Source organism: Rana temporaria, chromosome 11 (genome assembly GCF_905171775.1).
Source record: "Rana temporaria chromosome 11, aRanTem1.1, whole genome shotgun sequence".
NCBI classification, from domain to species: Eukaryota; Metazoa; Chordata; class Amphibia; order Anura; family Ranidae; genus Rana; species Rana temporaria.
This window is the reverse complement of record NC_053499.1, coordinates 26,595,470-26,623,316: the sequence shown is the minus strand read 5'-3', so window position 1 is coordinate 26,623,316 and position 27,847 is coordinate 26,595,470. Positions and strand designations below refer to the sequence as shown.

The window sequence follows — 27,847 nt, the reverse complement described above, 5'->3', positions numbered from 1 at the left end:
CATTATGGGTCCTGTGTGTTGCATTTGCATGGGCACAGCAGCTTATTTCATTTAAATGGACTGCTGTACCTGCGAGAGATGTAGGGAAAAAAGTTCCTGACCCTTTTCTTTTTAAAGAATTGCATGAATCTATGTATTGTCAACGCTGCCGCTCACTATTCAGATGACTCGCCCCCTGGCGTGCGCCGGCTATCTGAATAATGGCAGCTGGTTGGCTGTGGAAGTGTCTATCAGAGCCAGCGGCTCTGATAGGCTTTCCGATTACTGCCTGAGGGCTGTAATCGGCTTCCAAATAGTTAACCAGGGGACGCACGGGGTGTGCGTTCCCTGGTCAACACTGACACGCATCTCAGCCAATCAGGTTCACCGGATCTGGTTAGCGGTAACCTGATTGGCTAAATGACATCGAGGAAGGGATCGTGGAGGAGGATGGCTGACTGAGAAAGGTAAGTGCCGGGCGGAGGGGGGGGGGCAATCTGGCAGCATTTTAGGGGCAAACTGGTGGCAATTGATGGGCACAGTGGCGACAATGGCATGGCACAGTGGCGACAATTGATGGGCACAGTTTCGACAATTGATGGGCACAGTGGCTGCGTTTGGCATGGCACAGTGGCGACAATAGCATGGCACAGTGGCTGCATTTTGGCATGGCACAGTGGCGACAATGGCATTCCACAGTGCCTGTGTTTGGTATGGCACAGTGGCGACAATTGATGGGCACAGTGGCGACAATTGATGGGCACAGGGGCTGCGTTTGATGGCATGGCATAGTGGCTGCGTTTGATGGCATGGCACAGTGACGACAATTTAATGGCACAGTGGCGACAATTTTATGGCACAGTGGCTGCGTTTGATGGGCAGTGACTGCGTTTGATGGGCACAGTGGCTGCGGTTGATGGGCACAGTGGCGGTAATTGATGGGCACAGTAAGGCTGCAATTGATGTTCTTTTTTTTCGTTTGTTTGCGCCCCCCCCCCAAAAAAAATTTTGGAGCACCAGCCACCACTGGTTTTGACAGCAGAATTGGATCTTTAATTTAGGCCCTATTCACCCTATTGCAATTTCAGATATGACTTGAGTCAGTGGCTGTATTTGGTATACGCTGAAGGTATCATATATAAGGGTGTATGCAAAAATTAGAACATTTTTTTTTTTTGCATATGCTCTACTAGTGTCTACACAAACTACAAAGTACACCCAAGTACAGCCACACACAGCCATGTCTATGGGCAGCCGTACACAGCACCTGGGCTTCCAGGGCAGGGAATTAACTGGAATTTATGTTGTACAGGCTCAGGCCTCGTACACACGACCGAGTTTCTCGGCAAAAACCAGCAAGAGACTTGCTGGGAGATATTTTTTTGCAGAGGAAACCAGTCGTGTGTACATTTTCGTTGAGGAAACTGTCGAGAAACTCGACGAGCCAAAAAGAGAGCAAGTTCTCTATTTCCTCGACGGGAATGGAGAAACTTGCCTGGTCGAGTTTCTCGACGGCTTCACAAGGAACTCGACGAGGAAAACGATGTGTTTCGCCCGTCGAGTTCCTCGGTCGTGTGTACGAGGCTTTAGACACCCATGTGCAAGAGGCCTAAGTTAGCCTTTACTGTCCACCGGTTTTGAATAAATATCCCGTATACAACTACCATAAATACATATGTAAAACTTTGAAGAGGTATGATCAGAACTGTCTGCCATGCCATGACTGGGATCTGAAGAGTAACACGTACTGTAGTTGTCAGACAATGTATACGGCACGTTGACTGTTCCGTCTTTGGATTTTGGCCATAGACAAGATTTTCCTCTACAGATGACAGCATTCCTGTTCCTTTTCACAGCGATATCTCCTTGTAGCATGAATCGGGAACTGTCTATAGGGATAGAAAATAATGATTGTACATCACGCCTTCTGTTATTGAGACTGAAGTCCAACTTGATGTATAAATTGAACCCACCGATCCACTGCCACCAGCCTTACCTTCTAAAGTTCAGCCAACATCTGTGTGGTTTATGTGGCAAGAAGGATCACTGGTCGGCCCACCATATCTTGAAGACTCCCTTTGTGAGATATTGTGATCTGATATAGTTCCACTAAAACAGCTCTATTCGATCAGAACTCAGCGGATGGTCTCACATAACTCCAATTAAGTCTTCATAATAGACAAATCAATAGGCAGACCATATGTGCCAAATTCACATTTTCATAATGGCCTTGTGAGTGGACTAAAGGCTAATATATCTGTTTTGTGTACATTTGACCTTTAACCACTTAAGCCCCGGACCTTTAGGCAGCTAAAGGCCCAGGCCAGGTTTTGCGATTCGGCACTGCGTTGCTTTAACAGACAATTGCGTGGTCGTGCGACGTGGCTCCCAAACAAAATTGACGTCATTTTTTCCCCACAAATAGAGCTTTCTTTTGGTGCTATTTGATCACCTCTGCGGTTTTTATTTTTTGCGCTATAAACAAAAATAGAGCGACAGTTTTGAAAAAAATGCAATGTTTTTTACTTTTTTCTATAATAAATATCCCCCAAAAATATATAAAAATAAATTTTTTTCCTCAGTTTAGGCCGATACGTATTCTTCTACCTATTTTTGGTAAAAAAAAATAGCAATAAGCGTTTATCGGTTGGTTTGCGCAAAATTTATAGCGTTTACAAAATAGGGGATAGTTTTATTGCATTTTTATTCATTATTTTTTTTTTTACTACTAATGGCGGCGATCAGCAATTTTTTTCATGACTGCGACATTATGGCGGACACTTCGGACAATTTTGACACATTTTTGGGACCATTGTCATTTTCACAGCAAAAAATGCATTTAAATTGCATTGTTTATTGTGAAGATGACAGTTGCAGTTTGGGAGTTAACCACAGGGGGCACTGAAGGGGTTATGTTTCACCTAGTGTGTGTTTACAACTGTAGGGGGTGTGGCTGTAGGAGTGACGTCATCGATTGTGTCTCCCTATAAAAGGGATCACTCGATCGATGCAGCGCCACAGTGAAGCACGGGGAAGCCGTGTTTACACGCGGCTCTCCCCGTTCTTCAGTTCCAGGGACCGATCGCGGGACCCCAGCCGTCCTGGTCCCGCAGCTTCGGACCGGGCCGCGGGCGCGCGTCCGCGACCCACGACTGGGTAGATGTTAAGGACGTACCGGTACTTCGATCTGCTCAGCCGTGCCATTCTGCCGATATATATTGTCATGCGGCAGTCGTTAAGTGGTTAAATCATAACTAAAAGCAAAACGTTTTTCTTTTTGTGGATTGAGTAAAGGAGGGTTACAACCCCGTTGTTTTTTTCCCCATCCTTATCCCATTGGGGAGATTCCCCTTAGGGCCCTTTCACACGTACGGACAGTATGTCCGTATTTCATCCATCTGTTTTTGGATGGACATACATTAATCCCTATGGGATAGCGGGTGTCAGCGGATGAACCGCCGCTGACACCCGATCTCATCGGTCCCCGCTATGGTCCGATTCTGCAGATGGAGGAAAATCCTATTTTTCCATCCGTCTGCAGAGCGGATCGGGTGAATGCGGACAGACGGCCCGCGTTCTTCCGATGCCCCCATAGGGGAGAGCAGAGATCTGACAGGGTGGTCCCTCCTCAGTGTGCAGGGACCGCACTGTCATCTGGCGGCTCAGCGGGGATCAACGAACTGATCCCGCTGAGCAAGCGGATGAGACATGTACGGATCGGATCCTTGCGGGATCCGTACATGTGAAAGGGGCCTTACTTCCTGTCATATAGTCAAAACAGGAAGCGAGACAAAATCCTGTCAAAGTAAGGGAATCCCTGCTTGTCACCAAGGTCACCAGAACTAGTCTCCCCTTTGAAAATGTTCTCCTCTATCACGTTCTATTGCCAACCAAAATTTTCAATGATAATGGTAAACAGGACAAATAGAGAGCGTGAATCTCCCAAGCGGGGGCACAGACAGCAATAAAAACCAGACAGTTGTTCTAATCTCTCTCCAAATCTAAAAAAAAAAAAAAAAAAAAAGTTTTGTCTTTAGTTATACTTTAAAGGGGTTGTAAAGGTTAATTTTGTATTTTCTAAATAGATTCCTTTAAGCTAGTGCATTGTTAGTTCACTTACCTTTTCCTTCCATTTACCTTCTAAATGTTTTTCTTCTTTGTTTTATTTGTCTGAATTTCTTACTTCCTGTTCCTCCTCAGTAAGCTGTTCTAAATGACTTTTCACCGCTCAGATGACAGTGGAAAGCTTACTGAGGAGAAACAGGAAGTGAGAAATTCAAACAAAGAAAAAAAAAACATTTAGAAGGGAAATGGAAGGAAAAAGTACGTGAAAATAAAAGACGAACCTTTACAACCCCTTTAACTTGTACAGTATCTATTTTCATAGGGGTAGATTCAAAGAGCAATTGTGCCTGCAAGTAAGCAATTGCGCTGCGTAACTATGGTTACATTCGTAACTACGGCGTTACGAATGCTCCTGATTCAGGAACCTCGTTACGCCGACGGCAGCCTAAGATATGACTAGCATAAGGCTCTTATGCCGCAAAGTTTAAATTTTACGTCGTTTGCGTAAGTGAATCGTGAATGGCGCTGGACGCCATTCACGTTCACTTTGAAGCAAATGACATCCTTGCGACGTCATTTGCCGCAATGCACGTCGGGAAAGTTTCCCGACGGAGCATGCGCACTACGTTCGGCGCGGGAACGCGCCTAATTTAAATGATCCACGCCCCCTACGGGATCATTTAAATTACGTGCCCTTACGCCGGGCAGTTTTCCGGAGTGCACACGAAATTTTCGGAGCTACTGCTCCGTGAATCGCGCGTAGCGCAGGAAATTTACGGAGGCGCAGCGGCAAAAAAAAGGGGCAAAGCTACCTGAATCTACCCCACAGTCTTTAAAGGGGGTTTTTCTGCCATTCAAATTCCCAGAAAAAATATCCACAATCCTAAGCTGTTTTATGAGTGTCGCTCCAAAGGGAACCGGTCATTGACTCAAACTTTCCTAAATTGCCAGTGCTAAGTGTATCTACCCCAAACTTTTATTATTAGTTGTGTATAGGATGAGTAAAGTTTAGAACCCTTGTGAAATGTTACTTCTATCCGAAGCTCTGTAGAAAGATGTCCCATCACTTAGGCCCCTTTCAGCTGCTATACCGTCTGAAAAACTCCTGCACTTCATATTCAATGTGAAAGCCCGAGGGCTTTCACACTGAGGTGATGCGCTGGCGGGAGACAAAAAAATCTCCTGTCAGCAGCATCTTTGGAGCAGTGAGAGGAGCGACGTGTATACCGCTCCTTCACCGCTCCTTCCCATTGAAAACAATGGAAACCGTGGCAATACCGCCCGCAATGCGCCTCTGGATTGGATATTTTCATTGGATATTCCGTCCGTGTGTATGCCCCATCGGAATTTTTCCGGCGGAAATTCAGAAGGAATTAAATAGAGAACATGTTCTCAATTTTTCCGATCGACTGTATGCTTTTCCAACGGAATAAACACCACGCATGCTCGGAAACAATTAGACGCATGCTCGGAAGCATAGAACTTAATTTTCTCGGCTCGTCGTAGTATATTACGTCACCGCGTTCTTGATGGTCGGATTTTAGTGTGACCGGTCGTGTTTACAAGGCGTAAGAGCCATCACACACTGGGGATCCTATTGCTGGTAAAAACGTGCCAGCAGCAGGATAGCTTTGAAGGACACAGCAGAGAGTGAGAAAACTCTAAAAAGCATCAAAGACACAGGGCAAGATCCACAAAGAAGTTACGCTGGCGTATTTATTGATACGCCGCGTAACTTCTAGGTTGCTCCGGCGTATCTTTGTTTTGTATCCACAAAACAAGATACGCCTGAAGCTGGGCTAGATCTGACTGACGTACGTCTTAGTACGCCGTTGGATCTAAGGTGCATATTTACGCTGGCCGCTAGGTGGCGCTTCCGTTGATTTCCGCGTCAAGTATGCAAATTAGCTAGATACGCCAATCCACAAACGTACGTCCGCCTGGTGCTTTTTTTTTACGTTGTTTACGTAAGGCTTTTTTTCGGCGTAATGTTACCCCTGCTCTATGAGGCGTAGCCAATGTTAAGTATGGACGTAGGGCCAGCGTCGAATTTTCCGTCGTGTACGTTCACGAATAGGGCTCTTCTTTTATATAGATAATTGACAATACTATGTTATATCCCATACCTTGATTGGATGTTAAAATGTCACTGAAAACATCATTGCTGGACTCTTGGGGAACTGCAACAAAGAAAAAAACTAAGCACAAAAAGCAAATACAAATGTGGAAAAAATATTATAACATATTACCAACCTGACGCATTAACTGCTTCTTGATGATCCTGCAATGTAAAGTGATTTAATAACTTCATTATGTTACCTGTACAGAGCATGCCATTAGGTGACCTAACATGAGTAGTCTTCTACCTGCACACAAGTATATACATATACAGTATGGGCCAAATTCATAGAGAACTGCGGCGGCGTAACGTATCGTCTTTAAGTTACACCGCCGCAAGTTTTCCTCGTAAGTGCTTGATTCACAAAGCACTTGAGTGTAAACTTGCGGCGGAGTAACGTAAAGACGTCCGGCGCAAGCCCGCCTAATTCAAATGGGGCGTGTACCATTTAAATTAGGCGCGTTCCCGCGCCGAACGTTCTGCGCATGCTCCGTTAGGAAATTTCCCGACGTGCATTGCGTGAAATTACGACGCCCCGACGTGTTTTTTGAATGGCGACGTGCGTAACGTACTTTCGTATTCCCGGACGTCTTACGCAAAAACATAAAAATTTGAAATTCGACCCGGGAACGACGGCCATACTTTAACATGGCTCGTCTAAAGTTAACCCATGAAAAAGCAGGCCTAACTTTGCGACGGGAAAAACCGACTAGCGACGATGTAACGAACGCGCGTACCTTCGTGGATCGCCGTAAAAGCTAATTTGCATACCCGACGCTGGAAAACGACGCAAACTCCACCCAGCGGCGGCCGAAGTATTGCATCCTAAGATCCGACGGTGTAAGTCAATTACACATGTCGGATCTTAGGGCTATCTATGCGTAACTGATTCTATGAATCAGCCGCATAGATAGGACAAGAGATACGACGGCGTATCTCTTCTGTGAATCTGGCCCTATATCCCCAAAAAAATGTAGTTTTTGAATAAGAGTTTTTTCCCCCTTTTGGGAAGACTTAAATTCCTGCTACCTGAACAGGTTTTCGCATAGGAAGAATTCCCCTCACTTCCAGCTCTGTTCATCACTTAACCACATAAGGACCGCCGCACGACTATATACGTCGACAGAATGGCAGGGCTGGGCACATGGACGTATATAAACGTCCTCTTTAAGAGCCCAGCCGTGGGGTCGAGAAGCGCGCCGCCAGCGGCGCATTCGCGATCCGGTCCAAAGCTCCATGACCGCACCCATGGGACCGATCGCCGCCGGTGTCCCGAGATCTGGTCACAGGAGCTGTAGAATGGGGAGAGGTGTGTGTAAACACCTACACACCTTCCCCGTTCTTCTCTGTGGCAGTGTCACTGATCGTCTGTTCCCTGATATAGGGAACGACAATCAGTGACGTCACGCGTCCAGCCCCGCCCCCCCTACAGTAAGAAACACACATTAGGTCACACTTAACCCCTACATCGCCCCCTTAACCCCTACCATTGTCATTTTCACAGTAATCAGTGCATTTTTATAGCACTTTTTGCTGTGGTCCCAAAAATGTGTCAAAAGTGTCCGATGTGTCCGCCATAATGTCGCAGATACGAAAAAAAACGCTGATCGCCGCCATTAGTAGTAAAAAAAAATATTAATAAAAATGCCATAAAACTATCCCCTATTTTGTAAACGCTATAAATTTCGCGCAAACCAATCGATAAACACTTATTGTGATTTTTTTTTACCAAAAATATGTAGAAGAATACGTATCGGCCTAAACTGAGGGAAAAAAAAGTATTTTTATATATTTTTGGGGGGATATTTATTATAGCAAAAAGTAAAAAATATTGTTTTTTTTTTTAAATTTTCGCTTTATTTTTGTTTATAGCGCAAAAAATATAAACCGCAGAGGTGATCAAATACCACCAAAAGAAAGCTCTATTTGTGGGGAAAAAAGGACGCCGATTTTGTTTGGGAGCCACTTCGCACAACCGCGCAATTGTCAGTTAAAACAACGCAGTGCCAAATCGCAAAAAAGGGGCAAGGTCCTTAACCTGCATAATGGTCCGGGTCTTAACCGGTTAATCAATGGTCGGCAGAGACAAACAGAGAGCGTGAACCTATCCAGACATCAATAAAAGTCTCATTAATGTTCCAACCGTTACCCATAACTAAAAGACACTTCTTGGCTATACATACACTTTAACATACCTCCCAACTTTTTGAGATGGGAATGAGGGACACCTATCAGCAAAAGTATGCAGGCATAGGACACACCCCATGCCACACCCCCCTTAAAGGAGAATTGTACAAAAAAACAAGATTGGTTAAACCCACAAGTGTTTTTTTTTACCAATACTAATCCTTTATATTGGCTTTTGGAATTTACAAATGCAGCAATTTAGAGATCAGATGAAAGGTTTAGTGATTGAACACTTTTTGAAAGATAAAAATAGGATTTTTTGTACTCACCGTAAAATCCTTTTCTCTGTCGTCCATGGATGGACACCGCCTTCAAAATCTTGACATATGGTTTAAGGGCCAGATCCTCAAACGAGATACGACGGCGTATCTACTGATACGCCGTCGTATCTCTGTTTTTAACTATGCGGCTGATTCATAGAATCAGTTACGCATAGCTAGCCCTAAGATCCGACAGGTGTAATTGAATTACACTGTCGGATCTTAAGGATGCAATTCTAGGCCGGCCGCTAGGTGGCGAGGCCATTGCGGCCGGCGTAGAATATGCAAATGAATAGTTACGGCGATCCCCGAACGTCCCGAACGGCCCGTCGATCTAAATCTACGTTGTTTCCGTCGAGTTACGTCGCGTAAAACTAGGGCTGAGTCCTATTTGACTAAGCCATGGTAAGTATGGCCGTCGTTCCCGCGTCGAAATTTAAACTTCAACGTCGTTTGCGTAAGACGTCCGTGAATGGCGCTGGACGCCATTTACGTTAACATCTAAGCAAATGACGTCGGTGCGACGTCAGTTAGCGCAATGCATGTCGGGTAATTTACCCGACGGAGCATGCGCAGTACGTCCGGCGCGGGAGCGCGCCTAATTTAAATGGGACTCGCCCCATTAGATTGGGCATGCCTTGCGCCGGACGGATTTAAGTTACACCGCTGCAAATTTCCAGGTAAGTGCTTTGTGGATCGGGCACTAACTTGGGAAATTTGCGACGGTGTAACTTAAATGGGAAAAGTTAAGTTGCGCCGCCTGGCTGTGGATCTGGCCCTGTGATCCTGTTCATGGGAGAGGAGTCCTCTCCTATGAACAGGAACATAACCCATATGTCAAGACTTTGAAGGCTGTGTCCGTCCATGGACGATAAGAGAAAAGTGCATTTTATATACAACTTTATAGATCAGACCAAAATGAGGAACAAATGAGGAAGAATGAGGGACAGAGGGACATTGTTCCAAATCAGGGACAGTCCCTCGAAATCAGGGACAGTTGGGAGCTGTGCAATGAGTTGAATATTGCTGGTCTATGATACACGGGATACTAAGCTCCTTAATAACAAGAGAAAGAAAAGATGGCAATCTAATTCTTCCATTTATAACCTGCATTGTAAAAAAAAACAAAAGTAGGAAAGTGGGAAGGACAACACAGACCCTTTTATACCTATTGTCTGTATAAATCATCTGTAATATGGATTCTAAGCTTCCATACGGTATACTGTAGCATGCAGAATTGATCATACCTGTATTGGATCTCCTGTACACATGGCTATCAGCATGCCTGGGAGTAGAAGGGACGGGAGGTCCATGGTGGAGGACGCCTGCCGCACGGTACAATAATCAGAGTATTTCAGAGCTGACTTTATACAGTGGCTGTAGGGAGGGGGGACGAGGTGTGCGACGGGCGGTTAACAGGCAATCCCCACAAGGGAAAATAGAAAAGGGGGGCTAATTGTGTACCAGGAATTCAGAGCAGACTTTTTTTTTCTGATTCCTTTTTACTCAGAGCCAAGAATCCTAATACTCTGGTGCTGGCTATACACGGGGACATTTTTTAACTACTTCCTTACTGGGTACTTAAACCCCCTTCCTGCCCAGAGGACTTTTTGCGATTCGGCACTGCGTCGCTTGAACTGACAATTGCGCGGTCGTGCGAAGTGGCTCCCAAACAAAATTGACGTCCTTTTTTCCCCACAAATAGAGCTTTCTTTTGGTGGTATTTGATCACCTCTGCGGTTTTTATTTTTTGCGCTATAAACAAAAATAGAGCGTCAATTTTGAAAAATCCTCAGTCTAGGCCGATACGTATTCTACATATTTTTTGTAAAAAAAAAAAAAAAAAATCGCAATAAGCGACTGGTTTGCGCAAAAGTTATAGCGCCTACAAAATAAGGGACAGAATTATTATTATTATTATTATTTTTTTTCTACTAGTAATTTCAACGATCTGCTGTTTTTATTGCGACTACGACATTATGGCGGTTACATCGGACACTTTTGACACATTTTTGTCACCATTCACATTTATACTGCAATCAGTGCTATAAATATGCACTAATTACTGTATAAATGTGACTGGCAGGGAAGGGGTTAACACTAGGGGGTGAGGAAGGGGTTAAATGTGTGTCCTATATAGTGTTCTAACTGTGTGGGGGGAGGGGGGGTGACTGGGGGGGGTGACTGATCTGTGTCCCTATGTACAAGAGACACAGATCGGTCTCCTCTCTCCCTGACAGCACCGCTGTCTGTGAGAGCCAGCAATGAGAAATGATCTCATATGTAAACATATGAGATCATCTCTCATTGGCCGCACAGATCGCCTAGCAAACGGCCACTCCGATTGGCCGTTCACGGCGATCTGTGATTGGCTGTGTCCAAGGGACACGGCCAGCACAGAAGTTCCCCGCTGCGCGCTAGGGAGCGCGCGCGGGGAACGCGGAAAGGAGCGGACGTCAATTGACGGCGCCCCAGAGAAGTAGAACCACCCTGCGGCCGTCAATAATCGTACGGCCGTCGGGAAGTGGTTAACATACTTTTAACCAGATTTCAATCAAATAACCATCTACCAGATTAATGCAGAACTTTACCCATAACAACTTGATAAAAATAACGTTCTTTAGCAAGGAACATACATTCCACATGGATGTAGCACTACCCCCATAGGAGCTGCTGGTTATATTTTGGGTGGCATGTTACCTCCCATGGGGCCAATTGTTCACTGTCACCCAATGGTTTAAGGGGTACCCCCCCCCCCCCAGGGCCACTATTCCACTGACATCAGTGATTTAAGGGGCTCTTTTTTTCCTGTGGGACACCATCTCACTTATCCCAATAATGTGGGGGCTTTTTTTACCCTTGGACCCACTATTCCACTAACACTAGGGGCCAGATTCTCAAAAGAGTTACGCCGGTGTATCTACTCATACACCGGCGTTATTCGAAATTCCCGCCGGCGTATCATTGTTTTGTATTCACAAAACAAGATACGCCGGAATTAGGCTAGGATCCGACTGGTGTAAGTCACTTACACCGTCGGATCCTAAATGCAATACAACGCTGACCGCTAGGTGGCGTTTATGTTCAGGTCTCATTTGACTATGCAAATGAGCCTGATACGCCGATTCCCGAACGAATTTGCGCCGCGTAGTCGTCGCGTACGTCGTTTCCGTAAGCATAAGGTTACCCCTGCTATATGAGGGGTAACCTTACGCTAGTCCGCCGTATGCCATGTTAAGTATGGCGTCGGGTCCGCGTCGGCTTTTTCCGTCGGTTACGTCGTTTTACTAAGTCGTTCTTGAATACGACTTTACGTCAATGACGCTCACGTCGGCGTCATTGACGTTTTCCGTCGTGAGCAGGAGAATGCGCTATTTTTCAGCCTGGCGCTTGCACAGTTCAATCGGCACGGGGCGCGCTTAATTTGAATACAAGCCGCCGCCTTTGAATTACGCGGCCATACGCCGGGCCATTTACACTACGCCGCCGCAAATTACGGAGCAAGTGCTTGGAGAATACGGCACTTGCTCCAGTAAGTTGCGGTGGCGTAGTGTAAATGGCTTACACTACGCCAACGCGGGATTTTGGAGAATCTGGCCCTAGCAGACTATTCTTTTGGGGCCACTATTCCACTGTCAACAACAATCTAGCAGACTATGTTCCTCTGGGGCCACTGTCACACTGACTGACCTCAATGATTTGGTGGCTATTCTCCCTTGGGGCCCACTATTTCACTGACCTCAATAATTTGGGGGTGGTCTTCTCACATGGAGGTCACTGACACCAATAGTTTGAGGATTATTCTCCCTTGGGTGCCATTATTCTACTGACACCAGTGACCCGAGGAACTATTATTCCCATGAGCCATTATCACCAATGATTTTGGGGACCACTATTCAACTTACAGTAATGATTTTTGGAGGCTCTGGGACCCTTACTTCCACTGACATTGAAGATTTAGGGGCCAATCTTGCAAGGCCTGGCTCACACTATCACGGGTCTGCAGGCTGGGTTTGTGAGGGCACGGCAGGCCTTCTATTTGAATGGGTTGCTGTGCCTGCGTTACATGAAGGTAAAAGGCTCCTGCGCCATTTTTAGAATTCAGCAACCGGGAAATTACATGATGCTTTTGCACCATGCGATTTAACCACAGTCCCCGCAAACGCACTACGTTTTGAGATGCATGGGGGTGCCATTAAAAAGGAATGGCAGCCCCATTCAGTTTTAAGCAGCAGTGCATTTTATGTTCGGTAACAGGTGCGATTCCCCCACCCACAATAGTGTGAACTAGACCTGAGGAGGCGCTATTCCACTGACAGCATCAATCTGGGGGGCTGTTCTCCCCCCGGGGGGCCACTATCCCATTGATCTCAGTGATTTGGGGGCTAGTTTGCCATGGGCCCACTATTCTACTATCACCAAAGATTGGCGGTTCAAATTCTACCCTGAAGCCCATATTCAATTGACCCCAAAAATATGGAGTGCTATCAGGGCTGGACTGGGACAGAAATTTGGTCCTGGACTTCATCCAGACTGGCCCACTTTGACAGGTCTCTCCCAATGGCGGCCGGACAACTCCCGCACCCCCCGGCCACCCAAGCCCCCTCTCCCCCTTCACTAGCCATTAGACGTTCTACTTTATTAGAATAGAACGGCTTGGTACTGGTACTCTTATAGGCAGTACCAGTGGGGAAGCTAGACATTATTTCACCCGGGGCAAAGAATCAGTTCGGTGCCCCCCCCCTCATTGGACAAGATTAGGCAGAAATGAAAAACTCCCAGGCCATAGCTGTTGAGTCAGCTGTCTGTCCCCTCCCCCCATGCTCCTTTGTTATCCCCCCTGCTCCTCTGGTCCTCCCCCTGCTTCTTTGTTCCCCCCCAGGTGAGCGCTGCGGGGAGGGAGAGACAGAGGAGCGGAGGGGGGCGGCAGTCCGCTGTCACTGATGCCGGCCCACTGGGAAACTCCCTGTAGTCCCAATGGCCAGTCCATCCCTGAGTGCTATTCTCCTCTTGGGTTCACCATTCCACTGTCATCAGTGATTTGGTGGCTATTCTGCTCAGGGCCGCTATCCCACTACTCTCAATAATTTTTGGGATTATTCTCTCTTGGGTCTCACTGTTCAGTGATGACAATAATTTGGGGGCTGTTCTCCCCCCCCAGGGGCAACTTACCTGCTGACACCAATGGGTAAAGGGGCTATTTTCCCCTGGGGGGCGTTATTCCAATTACAGCAATGATCTTATTATTATTTCCTGGGGCCACTATCCCACTGACATCAATGATTTGCAGGGTAATCTTCCATGGGGGCCACTATTACAATGACAGAATCAATTTGGGGGATTTTCTCCCTGGGGGGTCCTCTGCCACTGACAGCAGTGATTTGAGGTGCTGTCTTTTTAATGGGTCCACTATTCTATTGACAACAGTGATTTGGTGACTTTCCTTTTTATTGTTTCTATTGAAATTACAGATGCCCATATATTTTTTTATTTATTGCCAGATAGCAAATAGACCATTACAAACAGTATCCTAACAGATCCAGATATTCACTTTCTTTAACCGAATCTTTTCTTTTTCCCATATTTTGCATTTGTGTACTTTCATGATTAGTAAAATGTAAGTCCACTCTAACTCTACATCTACAGGCATCCATGATCTAAGACTAACCTATCTAGTCCTGTAAAGAAGAAATCACTATACATACCTTTTCTGAAGCCGCTCCGGTCTCCAGCGGCAGAAGCTCTGCAGAGGAGACAGGAAGCAACGGCTGTGAAATGAATGGGAAGTGACGTCACCCATAGATTTACTATGGGGCTTCTGTTGTTGGCTGCCTCTCCTGCAACCCACCCTTTCTAGCAAACTTTGCATAGCAAACAGGGATTTTTAGTTTACATACATTGCAATGCATGTTAAAGCTGGCCAATTGTATCACAGTAATCCCTCTCTGGCCAGTCCGTAATCTGCTCTACAAAATGCAGAATACCGATTTGTTATAGTGTAATTTAGTTAAAGTGGTTGTATACCCGCATTTGTTTTTTTTTTACACCTGAAAAGTAAAAGCCATAATGAGCTAGTATGCAGTGCATACTAGCTCATTATGAAATACTTACCTTAAAACGAGGTGTAGGGAACTTACCTGGTCCACGCCGAGCGAGATCTCATCTTGCTCCGGCGTGTCTTCCTGGTATCGCCGCTCCAGTGCTGTGATTGGCTGGAGCGACGATGTCGTCACTCCCACGCGCGGGAGATTGCATTCCGGCAAGGGCCGGCGGCAGCCGGCCCTTTAGCCGAGGATCCCCCCTGCGCATGCGCCGCTGCAATCAGCGGTGCATTGCGAGGGGAATATCTCCTAAACCGTACAGGTTTAGGAGATATTCTTTATACCTACAGGTTAACCTTATTATAGGCTTACCTGTAGGCAAAAGTGGTAGTATAGAGTATACTACCACTTTAATAGAGTGCCAATATGGGGCAAATAGAAACAAGTTGTAGGAGAGCTACAGGTTCAGATCTTCTAGTAACTGTAGAATAAAAACGTGGATTTTTAGTTAACCTGCTTTGTAATATATGTTTAAGCTGGCCAACTGCGTCAAAGTAATCCCTTTCTGGCCAGGCCCTACACTACAGCGCTTTACTCTCTACACTACAGCGCTCTATTCTCTACACCACAGCGCTCTATTCTTTACACTACAGCGCTCTATTCTCTACACTACAGCGCTCTATTCTCTACACTACAGCGCTCTATTCTCTACACTACAGCACTCTATTCTCTATATTACAGCACTTTGGGCCAGATCCACAAAAACCTGACGTAACTTAAAAAATCCAATTTAAGTTACACTGGCTTAAAGTTTCTACCTAAGTGCCTGATCCACAAAGCACTTATCTAGAAATTTCAGGCTGTGTAACTAAAATTCCGCCGGCGCAAGGCGTTCCTATTCAAATGGGGCGAGTCCCATTTAAATGAGGCGCGCTCCCGCGGCGGCCGTACTGCGCATGCGCGTCGGCCGTACTGCGCATGCGCGAAGTTACGTTACGCCGAGTTTTGAGGATCGCGACGGCTTAAAGTTGCGTCGGGGAAAAAAAAAATGACAGCGGCATGCATTCCTGAGGGAGAACTCCATGCCAATTTTCAAAGAAAAAACCGGCATGGGTTCCCCCCCAGGAGCATACCAGGTCCTTAGGTCTGGCATGGGTTGTAAGGAGACCCCCCCACGCCGAAAAATTGACGTAGGGGGTCCCCCTACAATCCATACCAGACCCGTATCCAAAGCACGGTACCCGGCCGGCCAGGAAGGGAGTGGGGACGAGCGAGCGCCCCCCCCCCCTCCTGAGCCGTGGCAGGCCGCGTGCCCTCAACATGGGGGGGTTGGGTGCTCTGGGGCAGGGGGGCGCACTGCGGGCCCCCCCACCCCAGAGCACCCTGTCCCCATGTTGATGAGGACAGGACCTCTTCCCGACAACCCTTGCCATTGGTTGTCGGGGTCTGCGGGCGGAGGCTTATCGGAATCTGGGAGTCCCCTTTAATAAGGGGGCCCCCAGATACCGGCCCCCCACCCTAAGTGAATGGATATGGGGTACATCGTACCCCTATCCATTCACCTGGAGGCAAAAAGTAAAAGTTAATAAACACACAACACAAGGCTTTTTAAAATAGTTTATTATTCTGCTCCGGACGCCCCCCCTGTCTTCGTTATTAGCTCAATTACCAGGGGGGGCTTCTTCTTCCGCTCTCCGGGGGTCTTCTTCCACTCTCCGGGGGTCTTCCGCTCTCCGGGGGGGGGCTTCTCCGGACTCCGGGGGGGGCTTCTCCGGACTCCGGGGGGCTTCTTCCATCTTCTCCCCTCTTCCGCTCTTGACTCGGCGAACCCCGGTTCTTCTGCAGCTCTCCGGTGCCTTCTTCTTCAGCGCTGGCTGCCTGCTATGTTTGTGTGTTAGCTCGATTTCAAACAGGCAGCCGGCGCGGTCTTCTGTGGCGTCAGGGTCTTCTGGTCTTCTGTTCTTCCGATGTTGTCTCGTCGCCTGTTGTCGCTGTAATGATGGAAGCGCGCCTTGCATCCCATTTATATAGGCATCACCGTCCCATCATGCTCCGGTAGGTACCCACGTGGTGGGTGCCTACCCACGTGCACCCACCACGTGGGTACCTGCCGGAGCATGATGGGACGGTGATGCCTATATAAATGGGATGCAAGGCGCGCTTCCATCATTACAGCGACAACAGGCGACGAGACAACATCGGAAGAACAGAAGACCAGAAGACCCTGACGTCACAGAAGACCGCGCCGGCTGCCTGTTTGAAATCGAGCTAACACACAAACATAGCAGGCAGCCAGCGCTGAAGAAGAAGGCACCGGAGAGCTGCAGAAGAACCGGGGTTCGCCGAGTCAAGAGCGGAAGAGGGGAGAAGATGGAAGAAGCCCCCCGGAGTCCGGAGAAGCCCCCCCCGGAGTCCGGAGAAGCCCCCCCGGAGAGCGGAAGACCCCCGGAGAGTGGAAGAAGACCCCCGGAGAGCGGAAGAAGAAGCCCCCCCTGGTAATTGAGCTAATAACGAAGACAGGGGGGGCGTCCGGAGCAGAATAATAAACTATTTTAAAAAGCCTTGTGTTGTGTGTTTATTAACTTTTACTTTTTGCCTCCAGGTGAATGGATAGGGGTACGATGTACCCCATATCCATTCACTTAGGGTGGGGGGCCGGTATCTGGGGGCCCCCTTATTAAAGGGGACTCCCAGATTCCGATAAGCCTCCGCCCGCAGACCCCGACAACCAATGGCAAGGGTTGTCGGGAAGAGGTCCTGTCCTCATCAACATGGGGACAGGGTGCTCTGGGGTGGGGGGGCCCGCAGTGCGCCCCCCTGCCCCAGAGCACCCAACCCCCCCATGTTGAGGGCACGCGGCCTGGCACGGCTCAGGAGGGGGGGGGGGGCGCTCGCTCGTCCCCACTCCCTTCCTGGCCGGCCGGGTAGCGTGCTTTGGATACGGGTCTGGTATGGATTGTAGGGGGACCCCCTACGTCAATTTTTCGGCGTAGGGGGGGTCCCCTTACAACCCATACCAGACCTAAGGGCCTGGTATGCTCCTGGGGGGGAACCCATGCCGGTTTTGTTTTTTACAAATTGACGTGGAGTTCTCCCTCGGGAAAGCATACCAAATGCCGTCGTTGCAATGGGCCTTTACAAGGTGTGACTAACTTTACACTTTGTAAAACGAGCCCTAATTTTACACTTGCAAAATAACACTTACGGCGCAAAAAAGAAGCTAGAAAGCTTTGTGGATCGCCTTAAGTGCTAATTTGCATACTAGCAACGGCATTTCGACTCGAAATGCCCCCAGCGGCGGATGCGGTACTGCATCCTAAGATTCGGCAGTGTAATTCAATTACACATGCCGGATCTTCTGTGTAACTTTGGAAAAAGCCTTTTGAGGATCGTTTCCAAAGTTACACACAGACTGAACAGCACTTAAGTCGGAGTATCTCTTTTGAGGATCTGGCCCTTTATTCTCTATATTACAGCGCTCTATTCTCTACACTACAGCGCTCTATTCTCTACACTACAGCACTCTATTCTCGATATTACAACATTCTATTCTCTACACTACAGCGCTCTATTCTCTACACTACAGCACTCTATTCTCTACACTACAGCACTCTATTCTCTATATTACAGCATTCTATTCTCTACACTACAGCACTTTATTCTCTATATTACAGCGCACTACACTACTACACTAAAGTGCTCTATTCACTACAGCACTACTCTCTACACTGTACTACTCTCTATGTTACCCATACACTCTCCTATACACCATAGCGCACTCCATGTGTCCCCCATACACTCTCCTATATACCATAGCACACTCCATGCATCCTCATACACTCTCCTACACACCATAGCACACTCCATGCATCCTCATACACTCTCCTACACACCATAACACATTCCATGCATGCCCCATACACTCTCCTATACACCATAGCGCACTCCATGCGTCCCCCATACACTCTCCTATACACCATAGCACACTATATGCATCCTCATACACTCTCCTATACACCATAGCACACTCCATGCATCCTCCAAACCCTCTCCTATACACCATAACACACTCCATGCATGCCCCATACACTCTCCTATACACCGTAGCGCACTCCATGTGTCCCCCATACACTCTCCTATACACCATAGCGCACTCTATGCGTCCTCATACACGAGTTTTGAAAATTGAAAACATTTTTTTTTTTATTAATTTTCCTCTTCTTTCTTCATTTTCCAAAACACGTGAGATCTGCAAAATACTCACCATGCCTGGTGTGTCTACTTTCCAAAATTGTGTCATTTGTGGGGGTTATCATTTCAGGGCCTCTAAAACTGTGATAGGTAGTAAGGAAGTGAAATCACCATTTTACGTCCTTAGCCTGAAGGTGGTGATTGGATTTTGGGGTCCTGTCCGCGGCTAGGCTCCCATAAAGTCTCACACATGTGGTATTTCCGTACTCAGGAGAAGCAGCAGAATGTATTTTGGGGTGAAATTTCACATTTACAAATGGCATGTCTGAGCGATATATCATTTAGTGACAACTGTGTGCAAAAAAATTAAATAATTTGTGGCAAAATATAAAATAGTCCATGGACTCAACATGCCTCTCAACAAATAGCTTGGGTTGTCTACTTTCCAAAATGGGGTCATTTGGGGGGTTTTGAACTGTTCTGGCATTTTATGCCCAACATATAGACGCTTAGGCCATACATCACCCACTCTTCTAACCACTTGATCCAAGTCCTTTATGACTGGGAAGTCTCTTGCAGGTCCTTGGTTTACCAAAAGCAATGGGAAGGAGATGTTTTTTTTAAAGAAGATATCAAAGGGATGTGGGTCTGGTGTCTGGGGGTGTTCCGTGTGGCTAGGGTCTGAGGGCCATAGACACCCCCAGACACCAGCCACACATCCCTTTGATATCTTCTTAAAAGACATCTCCTCCCCATTGCTTTTGATAAAGCAAGGACCTGCAAGAGACTTCCCAAGCTGAACCCAGTATTTTTCTATTCCAGTCGCCCTACGAGATCTGGGAGCATTTGGGTCTGTGCTGAAACCCTCTTGCCTTCCCTCATCAGCGATTTTTATCGTTACTGCGACATTATGGCGGACACATCGAACACTTTTGACACTATTTTGGGACTATTGTAATTTTTACAGTGATCAATGCTATAAAAATGCACTGATTACTGTAAAAATGGCACTGGGAGTGCCTGTAGGGGGCGCTGAAGGGGTTAAGTGTGACCTAGGGAGTGATTCTAACTGTTAGGGGGGCTTGACTTGTCGTGACACGTCACTGACTGCTTTTCCCGATAACAGGGAACAGACGATCAGTGACATGTCACTAGGAAGAACAGGGAGATGTTGTGTTTACAATGACATCTCCCCGTTCTTCAGCTCTGTGACCCGATCGCGGGACACCGGCGGACATCGAGTCCCCGGGTACTGCGGACACGGTCATGGAGCGTGCGACCGCAAATTAAAGGGGACGTATATGTATGCCCATTTGTGCAGCCGTGCCATTCTGTCAACGTAAAAACTTAATAGTCACCAAGTGCAGAAGTTTTTTTACACAATTGACAAAGTCAGAGAGGCTCCGGATCGAGCACGCACAAGTGCCCCATAGCAGGCAAAGGGAGGAGCCAGGAGCACCGACGGGGCACCTGAGAAGAGGAGGATCAGGGCTGCTCTGTGAAAACCATTACGCAGAGCAGATTAGTATAACACGTTTATTGTTTTAATAAAAAAATTGTAAAGCTTTACAGTCACTTTAAGAAGCAAGAGATTTTTACAATTATATTGGAGACTAGAAAAAGGCTTAATACTAAAGTATAGATTGTGAGGGAAGGAAAACACTTCTTCTGAATAAAGCAGATCCTCTAGCCCTGGATAACAGGAAATAATTCCCTATATATTTTGTGAGGAGAATGTGTAGGAATAGAACATTTATTAAAAATGTATATAAAATTCCCTGAGAACTTGATCTTTTCCTAGTTAAGGGGAATGTTTCATTACAGGATTTAATTGTAGATCCCGTTCTTGGGGTGAAGCTAGAAGATCCCTGATGTCGCCATTGAGAGGACCTTGTTGTCACTACTGTCACATAAGGGCCTTGTCAGTACATACATATATACATGGTTAGGACACATGTTATTACATAAACACCTATTACACATCCCTACACACACCACAAGTGGAAGAAGTAGCCATAGAGCCCCTTCCAGACTTACAAATGTGGCCTGGGCATCCAAGTGGTCATGAAAGGATCAAATAAAAGAAGAAGCAATTCAAATGTAAATATACCTAATTTTTATTGTGTGTTTTATGAAAGTATAATTATGGGTCTATACACATTTTTTCATTTTCCAACTATAAATACTCTGAGTAAACCAAGAGTCCTTTGGTAAAATCAATTGGCCAGAAGTGAAGATCTAGTGATCCTCTCGCCCAATCACTGACACACTTTTGACCAAAAGATTCCAAGCCTGCCCACCACGGCAAGGTAGACTCTTCTAGGGCAGGATCTACACTAACTACACTAATCTACCCTACTGGATGCTAGTCATCCTTTTTCTAATGTTGGGTGTATGTTTGTAGTAGGCCTCATCCTATAATCTGTGTGTGCGATCTACTCTCTCCTAATTTGGTTGTCTGTCTGTGTGCATCTCTCTAAAGCATGGAGCGGTCAGTTTAAGTACATCTGGACGTCCTCGGTTAGTGTAGGTCAGTGCATGCCAGTCATTGTATGTTGTCCAGTGTGTGTCAGTAAATAAACGTCCATCAGTAATCAACAGAAAAAAAATATCTGTGAACCAATCTGGGGCTGTAACATTTTATTTTTATATCTTTTTTTTTTTTTTTAAACAAACAGAAGTGAGAAGAAAGGGAGAGGATCGGGAGTTAACAGAGGATGGGACAAGGAAATGATTTCATTAAAAATAAATTACAGATACATGGAGTAGTAGATCTGTATGGATTATGTAAAATATTATATATTTAGTGTTGTGAAAAAAAAAAATCCGGCCTCCTCCATCACCCAATAGCCGGCCAGCTCCACCTTTTATGTTAGATGTCTGGGAGCCTTCCCCCGAGCGATAGAGGCTGCATCAGGGTGAAGGGACTCCCCTTCTGCGGAAAGTGTCTGGGGAACTCACCCCGAGAGCTAGAAGCTACATCAGGAGGAAACGACCGCTTTTCGGCGGTGTCTTGGGCACTCAACTGAGAGCTAGAAGCTCCATCAGGGTGAAGCAACCCCTTTCGGTAAGAATTGTCTTGGAGTCCTGGCCTGAGAGCTGGATGCTACTTCAGGATAAAAGGCAAGGCTGTCTTAATGAGAGGGCACACCTGGGCACTGCCCAGGGGCCCCAGCTGCACAGGGGGCCCCTGTTTTTCCCCAAAGCAGCTGGTCCTTGAGCCCACATTGCCCCAAAATCGGGGGCCCCATGATGGCACTGAGAGTAATACATACACAGGGGAGGCAGTCTGCCTTCTACCTACTTGATGTATGTTTACCTGCCCTGTCATCATTGTAGGGGCCCCAGAGCATTACTTTGCCCAGGGGCCCATGATGCTATTAAGACGGCCCTGATAAAAGGACTCCATTTCTGTGGTATTTGTCACAAGTATATTTGTTTTCTAATCATTGTCTACTAGAAGCAGAAGATAGAAACAAATATACATATCGGTATACATGACCCCATGATGTCTCCAGGGTACATGAAATATACATTACCCCATGATGTTTCCAGGGTACATGAAATATACATTACCCCATGATGTTTCCAGGGTACATGAAATATACATTACCCCATGATGTCTCCAGGGTACATGAAATATATAGGTGTTACGTTATATGTACACGAAGATGATGTTGGGATCTCCATGTTGGTCCAGCCCCACGTTGATGGGAACACACACGATGTCCTCACGTGGAATGGGCGCTCGGCACATCGGACAGGTTGGGTTCCGCCGGAGCCACCTGCGAATACATGTAAAGTGGAAAGCGTGAGAACAGGGCAGAGTCATGCAATGCTGTACAGCATACTCACAGAGGCAGATGGCACAGGTAGGCTGCTCCACTGCCGGTGGTCCCTGTGGTGGCGCTGCCTCCTCCCGCCCTCTTCTCATGAGATAAGCCTGGCGGGATTGCCTTCCCCGGTGTCCACGTCTTACAGCTCGTGGCATGGCGGTGACCTAGAAAAAGACAAAAAAAACACAAAAATGTTTATAATAATAACAATATATACAATAATACGATAGCAATATATTCAAATAGAAAACGCTAATAATCGCAGGAGACACAATGTGACTCGGTCAGCTCCCAGTGCAGGAAAGTTATGAAACAATTGCAGTCCGGTTTGAACCGGTTTGCAGCCCACTATGACATCACACACCTCATACCAGTTGCCACTTTTCAGGCCTGGAAACTCTGACTGGGAATTCCTCGGTCATGTAACAATGTAGCCAAATTTGATATCATTTCATAGATTTTACATAAACTGTACTATTGTCATTTTAATGTCTGGGTGTCATTCTCCGTATCTGTTCTTCTCCTGTATGTATGGACTCTCCACAGTGTCACTTCTCTTGTCCCGTATGCTGGGTGTTTTTTCCAGTATCATACTTACCTAGGTGGATGCTGCATCTGCCCCCCGGAGCCTGTACACTGAGAACCGAGCGATCGAACACCATTGATCGCTCGGTTCTGCCAGCTCCGTGAGCAGAGAGCTGCAGACTGTCAGACACTTCCCTCCTCCCTCACTGGAGCGCCGGGCTGTGGAAGGGCAGAGCGTCCTGCTCAGGCTCTCATTGGCTTTCAGAGAGGGTGAGCTGGGTGTCGGTCCAGAGCCCTAACGGATCCCGACTTCCAGGGCCGATCCTAGGGTCACAGACGCCTGGGTGCAAAAATATTACTGGCGCCCCCACATGGACGTGGTCATCTTACTAACTCCTCCCCTTTACAAATGTTTCTATGGCTACGACTCAAACACAGAGATGCTCCAATAAGAAGTCACCATCAGTGTCCCCCATCAGAGCCCTCCCAGCAGGTGTCCCCCATCAGAGCCCCCCCAGCAGGTGTCCCCCATCAGAGCTCCCCCAGCAGGTGTTCCCTATCAGAACCCCCCCCCAGCAGGTGTCCCCCATCAGATCCCCCCCCAGCAGGTGTCCACCATCAGAGCCCCCTCAGCAGGTGTCCCCCATCAGAGTCCCCCCCAGCAGGTGTCCCCCATAAGAGCCCCCCCAGCAGGTGTTCCCTATCAGAACCCCCCCAGCAGGTGTCCCCCATCAGAGCCCCCCAGCAGGTGTCCCCCATCAGAGCCCTCCCAGCAGGTGTCCCCCATCAGAGCCCCCCCAGCAGGTGTCCCCCATCAGAGCTCCCCCAGCAGGTGTTCCCTATCAGAACCCCCCCCCAGCAGGTGTCCCCCATCAGAGCCCCCCCCAGCAGGTGTCCACCATCAGAGCCCCCCCAGCAGGTGTCCCCCATCAGAGTCCCCCCCAGCAGGTGTCCCCCATAAGAGCCCCCCCAGCAGGTGTTCCCTATCAGAACCCCCCCAGCAGGTGTCCCCCATCAGAGCCCCCCAGCAGGTGTCCCCCATCAGAGCCCCCCCAGCAGGTGTCCCCATAGTGTCCCCATCAGTACTTGTTTTGGTACTAGGCTCAGCTGTGGTACCCACCCCCCAGATTCCGGGGACAGCGGGAGGTATGCGCTCTTGTCAGTTGGCAGCGGGGGGAGAGCAAGCGGCGTGGGGAACCGCAGCACCCGCTACATGCGCTCCGCCTCTGGACACAGACAAGGAGGAGGGAGAGGAGCACTTTGGAGCTTCGACGCCCCCACCTATGAGGCGCCTGGGTGCGGAGCACCCCATGCACCCTGCCTAGGATCAGCACTGCCGACTTCCATTGTCGTGATTATGCGGACCCTGGACCGACTACCGGGCATTTTCACCCCCTTCCTGCCCAGGCCAGTTTTTCGTTTTCAGCACTGTCGCACCTTGAATGACAATTGCGCGCTCGTGCGACGTGGCTCCCAAACAAAATTGACGTCCTTTTTTTCCCCACCAATAGAGCTTTTGTTTGGTGGTATTTGATCGCCTCTGCAGTTTTTATTTTTTGCGCTATAAACTAAATTTTTATAAATTTGAAAAAAAAAGATATATATATTTTTTACTTTTTGATTTAATAAATATCACAATTTAAAAAAAAAAAAAAATGTTCCTCAGTCTAGGCTGATATGTATTCTTCTACATATTTTTGTTAAAAAAAAAAAGAAAATATCGCAATAAGCGTATATTGGTTGGTTTGCGCAAAAGTTATAGGGGGGTGCTGATTTCCACCCAGATTTTATTTGTGCCCCCCCCTCCCCTAGGGCCAGCCCCCCCTTTGATGTGATGCCTGAGTGGCCGCTGATCTCCCCCCACCATCGCCCGTTCCCAGAGCCGGGGAAAGGGAACGGCATCCCGGAGCAGTGAGAGGAGAAGTGGCAGAGAGGAGAGATGGCATCGGACACACACACACACAGTTTGATTACCGCCCCCTATTTCCTCCAAGGCCTGCTCATCTCCCGGCACCAGGAAATGTGGATGGGGGGCGGTAATCAGGCCAGGGGGCATACACTACCCAATGGTGGCCCAGAGATCCCTGCCGAGGGGCACACACTACCCAATGGGGGCACAGAGATCCCTGCCGAGGGGCACACACTACCCAATGGTGGCCTAGAGATCCCTGCCGAGGGGCACACACTACCCAATGGGGGCACAGAGATTCCGCAGACGATCAAATACCACCAAAGGAAAGCTCTATTTGTGGGGGAAAATGACACCAATTATGTTTTGGGGGTACAGCGTCACATGACTGCGCAATTTTTAGTTAAAATAACGCAGTGCCGTAATGGAAAAAATGGCCTGGTCAGGAAGGGGGGTAAACCTTCTAGAGGTCAAGTAGTTAAACCCACAAGCAGGGCAGCCATCAGGAATTATGGGACCCCTTACACAGCTTCAGGCATGGGCCCCCTGGAGTAGAGAACCGGGGGGGGGGGGTGCTGCCACCTGAAATTGAGAAGCAGGGGGGGGGGGGGGCTGCCGCGAATTGAGAAGCAGGGGGGGCCTTTACAAAAAAAAGAAGAGATAAAGAAAATTATATATGAAAAAAGGGGGGTAGCCATCCACCGGGGCCCTGGGGACCTCTGGGCCCTTTAATAAAAAATAAATAAATATGTATATACAAATTATTATTATTTATTTTTTATAAAAATAAATTACAAAAAAGGGGGGTTGCCATCCGGGACCTGTGAGCCCTTTAATAATAATAATAATAATAATAATAATAACAAAAAGAAACCTCTGGGCCCTTTAATTAAAATAAATAAAACAAATATATAAAAAAATAAAATAAAATAAACATTTATATAAAAAAAAGGGGGGTTGCCATCCAGGGCCCTGGGGACCTATGTGCCCTTTAATAAAAAAAATAAAAATGAATATATATAAACAAAAATAAAAAAATAAACATTTATAAAAAATAAAAAAATGGGGGTTTGCCACATGGGGCCCTGGGGACCTCTGAGCCCTTTAATAAATAAAAAATATATATATATATATATATATAAAAAAATTAAAAATAAATAAATAAAATATAATTTTTTTTTATAAAAAAAGGGGGGTTGCCATCCGGGGCCCTGGTACCCCTAAAAAAAAAAAAAATTGGCCCTTAAATAAAAAATAAAATAAAAATATATAAAAAAAATAGTTGCCATATTGGGCCCTGTGGGCCTCCGGTTCCCTGGGGACCTCCGGACCACCTTTTTTTTTAAAAAAAGGGTTGCCATCCGGGCCCCTGGGGACCTCCGGGCCCCTTACAGGTGTACTGCCTTTACCCCCTGATGGCGGCCCTGCCCACAAGTGTATTTTTTTACCACTAATATTCCTTTTTATTGACTTTTTCTATTTACAAATACAGTAATGTAGAATTTGGATGGAAGGGCCCCCCTGTCATGTGAGGTGTTGGGGGAGGAGAGAAAACACTGAGAGATCATCAATACACAAGGCGGTCCAGCTCTCTATCCCCCCCCCCCCCCTCCTCCTCCTCCCCTCCCCCCCTCCTCCTCCCCCCTCCTCCTCACACACGGTGATTTCACCGCTAAAGAAACCTACTGTGTCTCCGATGGATGTAGGATGAAAAATCTTTGGTTGTAGTCTCCGATTTGTCCACTGGAGGGCGATCTGTGAGAAGCGCTCCGAGACTTGGCGTCGACTCAATCCAAAAACGACATTCAAAATGGCGCCGCTCCGCGGCGCGTACTGGTATGACTCTGAAGGACCGCCCCCTTCACAATCACCAATGAGTCATCAGCCGTCCTTTCCCCCGCGCGAGGTACGCGCTCTCCGCTCAGCGCGCTGTACAGTATAGGAGAGCAGTACTGAGAGAGCCGGAGAGAGGATTCAGTTTTCTCCTCCCTCCAGCCTGCAGGTGGCAATAGAGAGTGCCGCTGTGCAGTGAGGGAAGACTACATTTCTCCTTCAGTCTTTATATCCTTGTCACATGACTGGAGGGAGGAAGACGAAAATGTTCCACACACAGCGTGTCCGTATGTACAAGGGGGAGAGACCAGTTACCTCACATCTTCCCCCTCCATTCACAACCCCCTCTATTCCTTACACCCTCCAGACACCCCCCTCTCTTCCTCACCTACCTTCTCTTCCCTGGACCCCCCTCCCAGGGGCTGCTGTTAGAATTAATGGGGCCCCCCATAAAGTACAGGCGTCCCCCTCCCCCATACATTACAGGCGTCCCCCCTCCCCCCCATAGAGTACAGGTGTCCCCCCCCCATAAAGTACAGGCACCCCCACCCCATCCCCCATAGAGTACAGGCGTCCCCTTCCCCCCATACAGTACAGGCGTCCCCCCTCCCCCCATACATTACAGGTGTCCCCCCCTCCCCTCCCCCCATAGAGTACAGGCTTCCCCCCTCCCCTCCCCCCATAGAGTACAGGCGTCCCCCCTCACCCATAGAGTACAGGCGTCCCCCCGTCTCCCCTCCCCCCATAGAGTACAGGTGTCCCCCCGTCTCCCCTCCCCCCATAGAGTACAGGTGTCCCGCCATTATATTCTCTAGGGTGTTATAAAAAAATATATATAATGTTTGGGGGTTTTAAGTAATTTTCTATAAAAAAAAAAAAACAGTTTTAGTCTTGTAAACACC

At 47.5% G+C, this 27,847-nt stretch overlaps 1 protein-coding gene across 1 annotated transcript in view; it reads right to left on the bottom strand.

Annotated features, from left to right (window-relative positions):
* The window catches only part of LOC120917161 (low choriolytic enzyme-like), a 51,322-nt gene extending 41,319 nt beyond the window's left edge, over nucleotides 1–10,003 (bottom strand). The window contains exons 1-4 of the mRNA XM_040328249.1: nucleotides 9,858–10,003; nucleotides 6,298–6,325; nucleotides 6,171–6,224; nucleotides 1,728–1,868 (exon numbers count right to left, since the gene is read on the bottom strand). Of these exons, the coding sequence (XP_040184183.1) occupies nucleotides 1,728–1,868; nucleotides 6,171–6,224; nucleotides 6,298–6,325; nucleotides 9,858–9,923 (289 nt within the window). The 5' untranslated portion in view covers nucleotides 9,924–10,003. The remainder of the gene's footprint in view (nucleotides 1–1,727; nucleotides 1,869–6,170; nucleotides 6,225–6,297; nucleotides 6,326–9,857) is intronic.
* Between the last annotated feature and the right edge of the window lie 17,844 nt (nucleotides 10,004–27,847).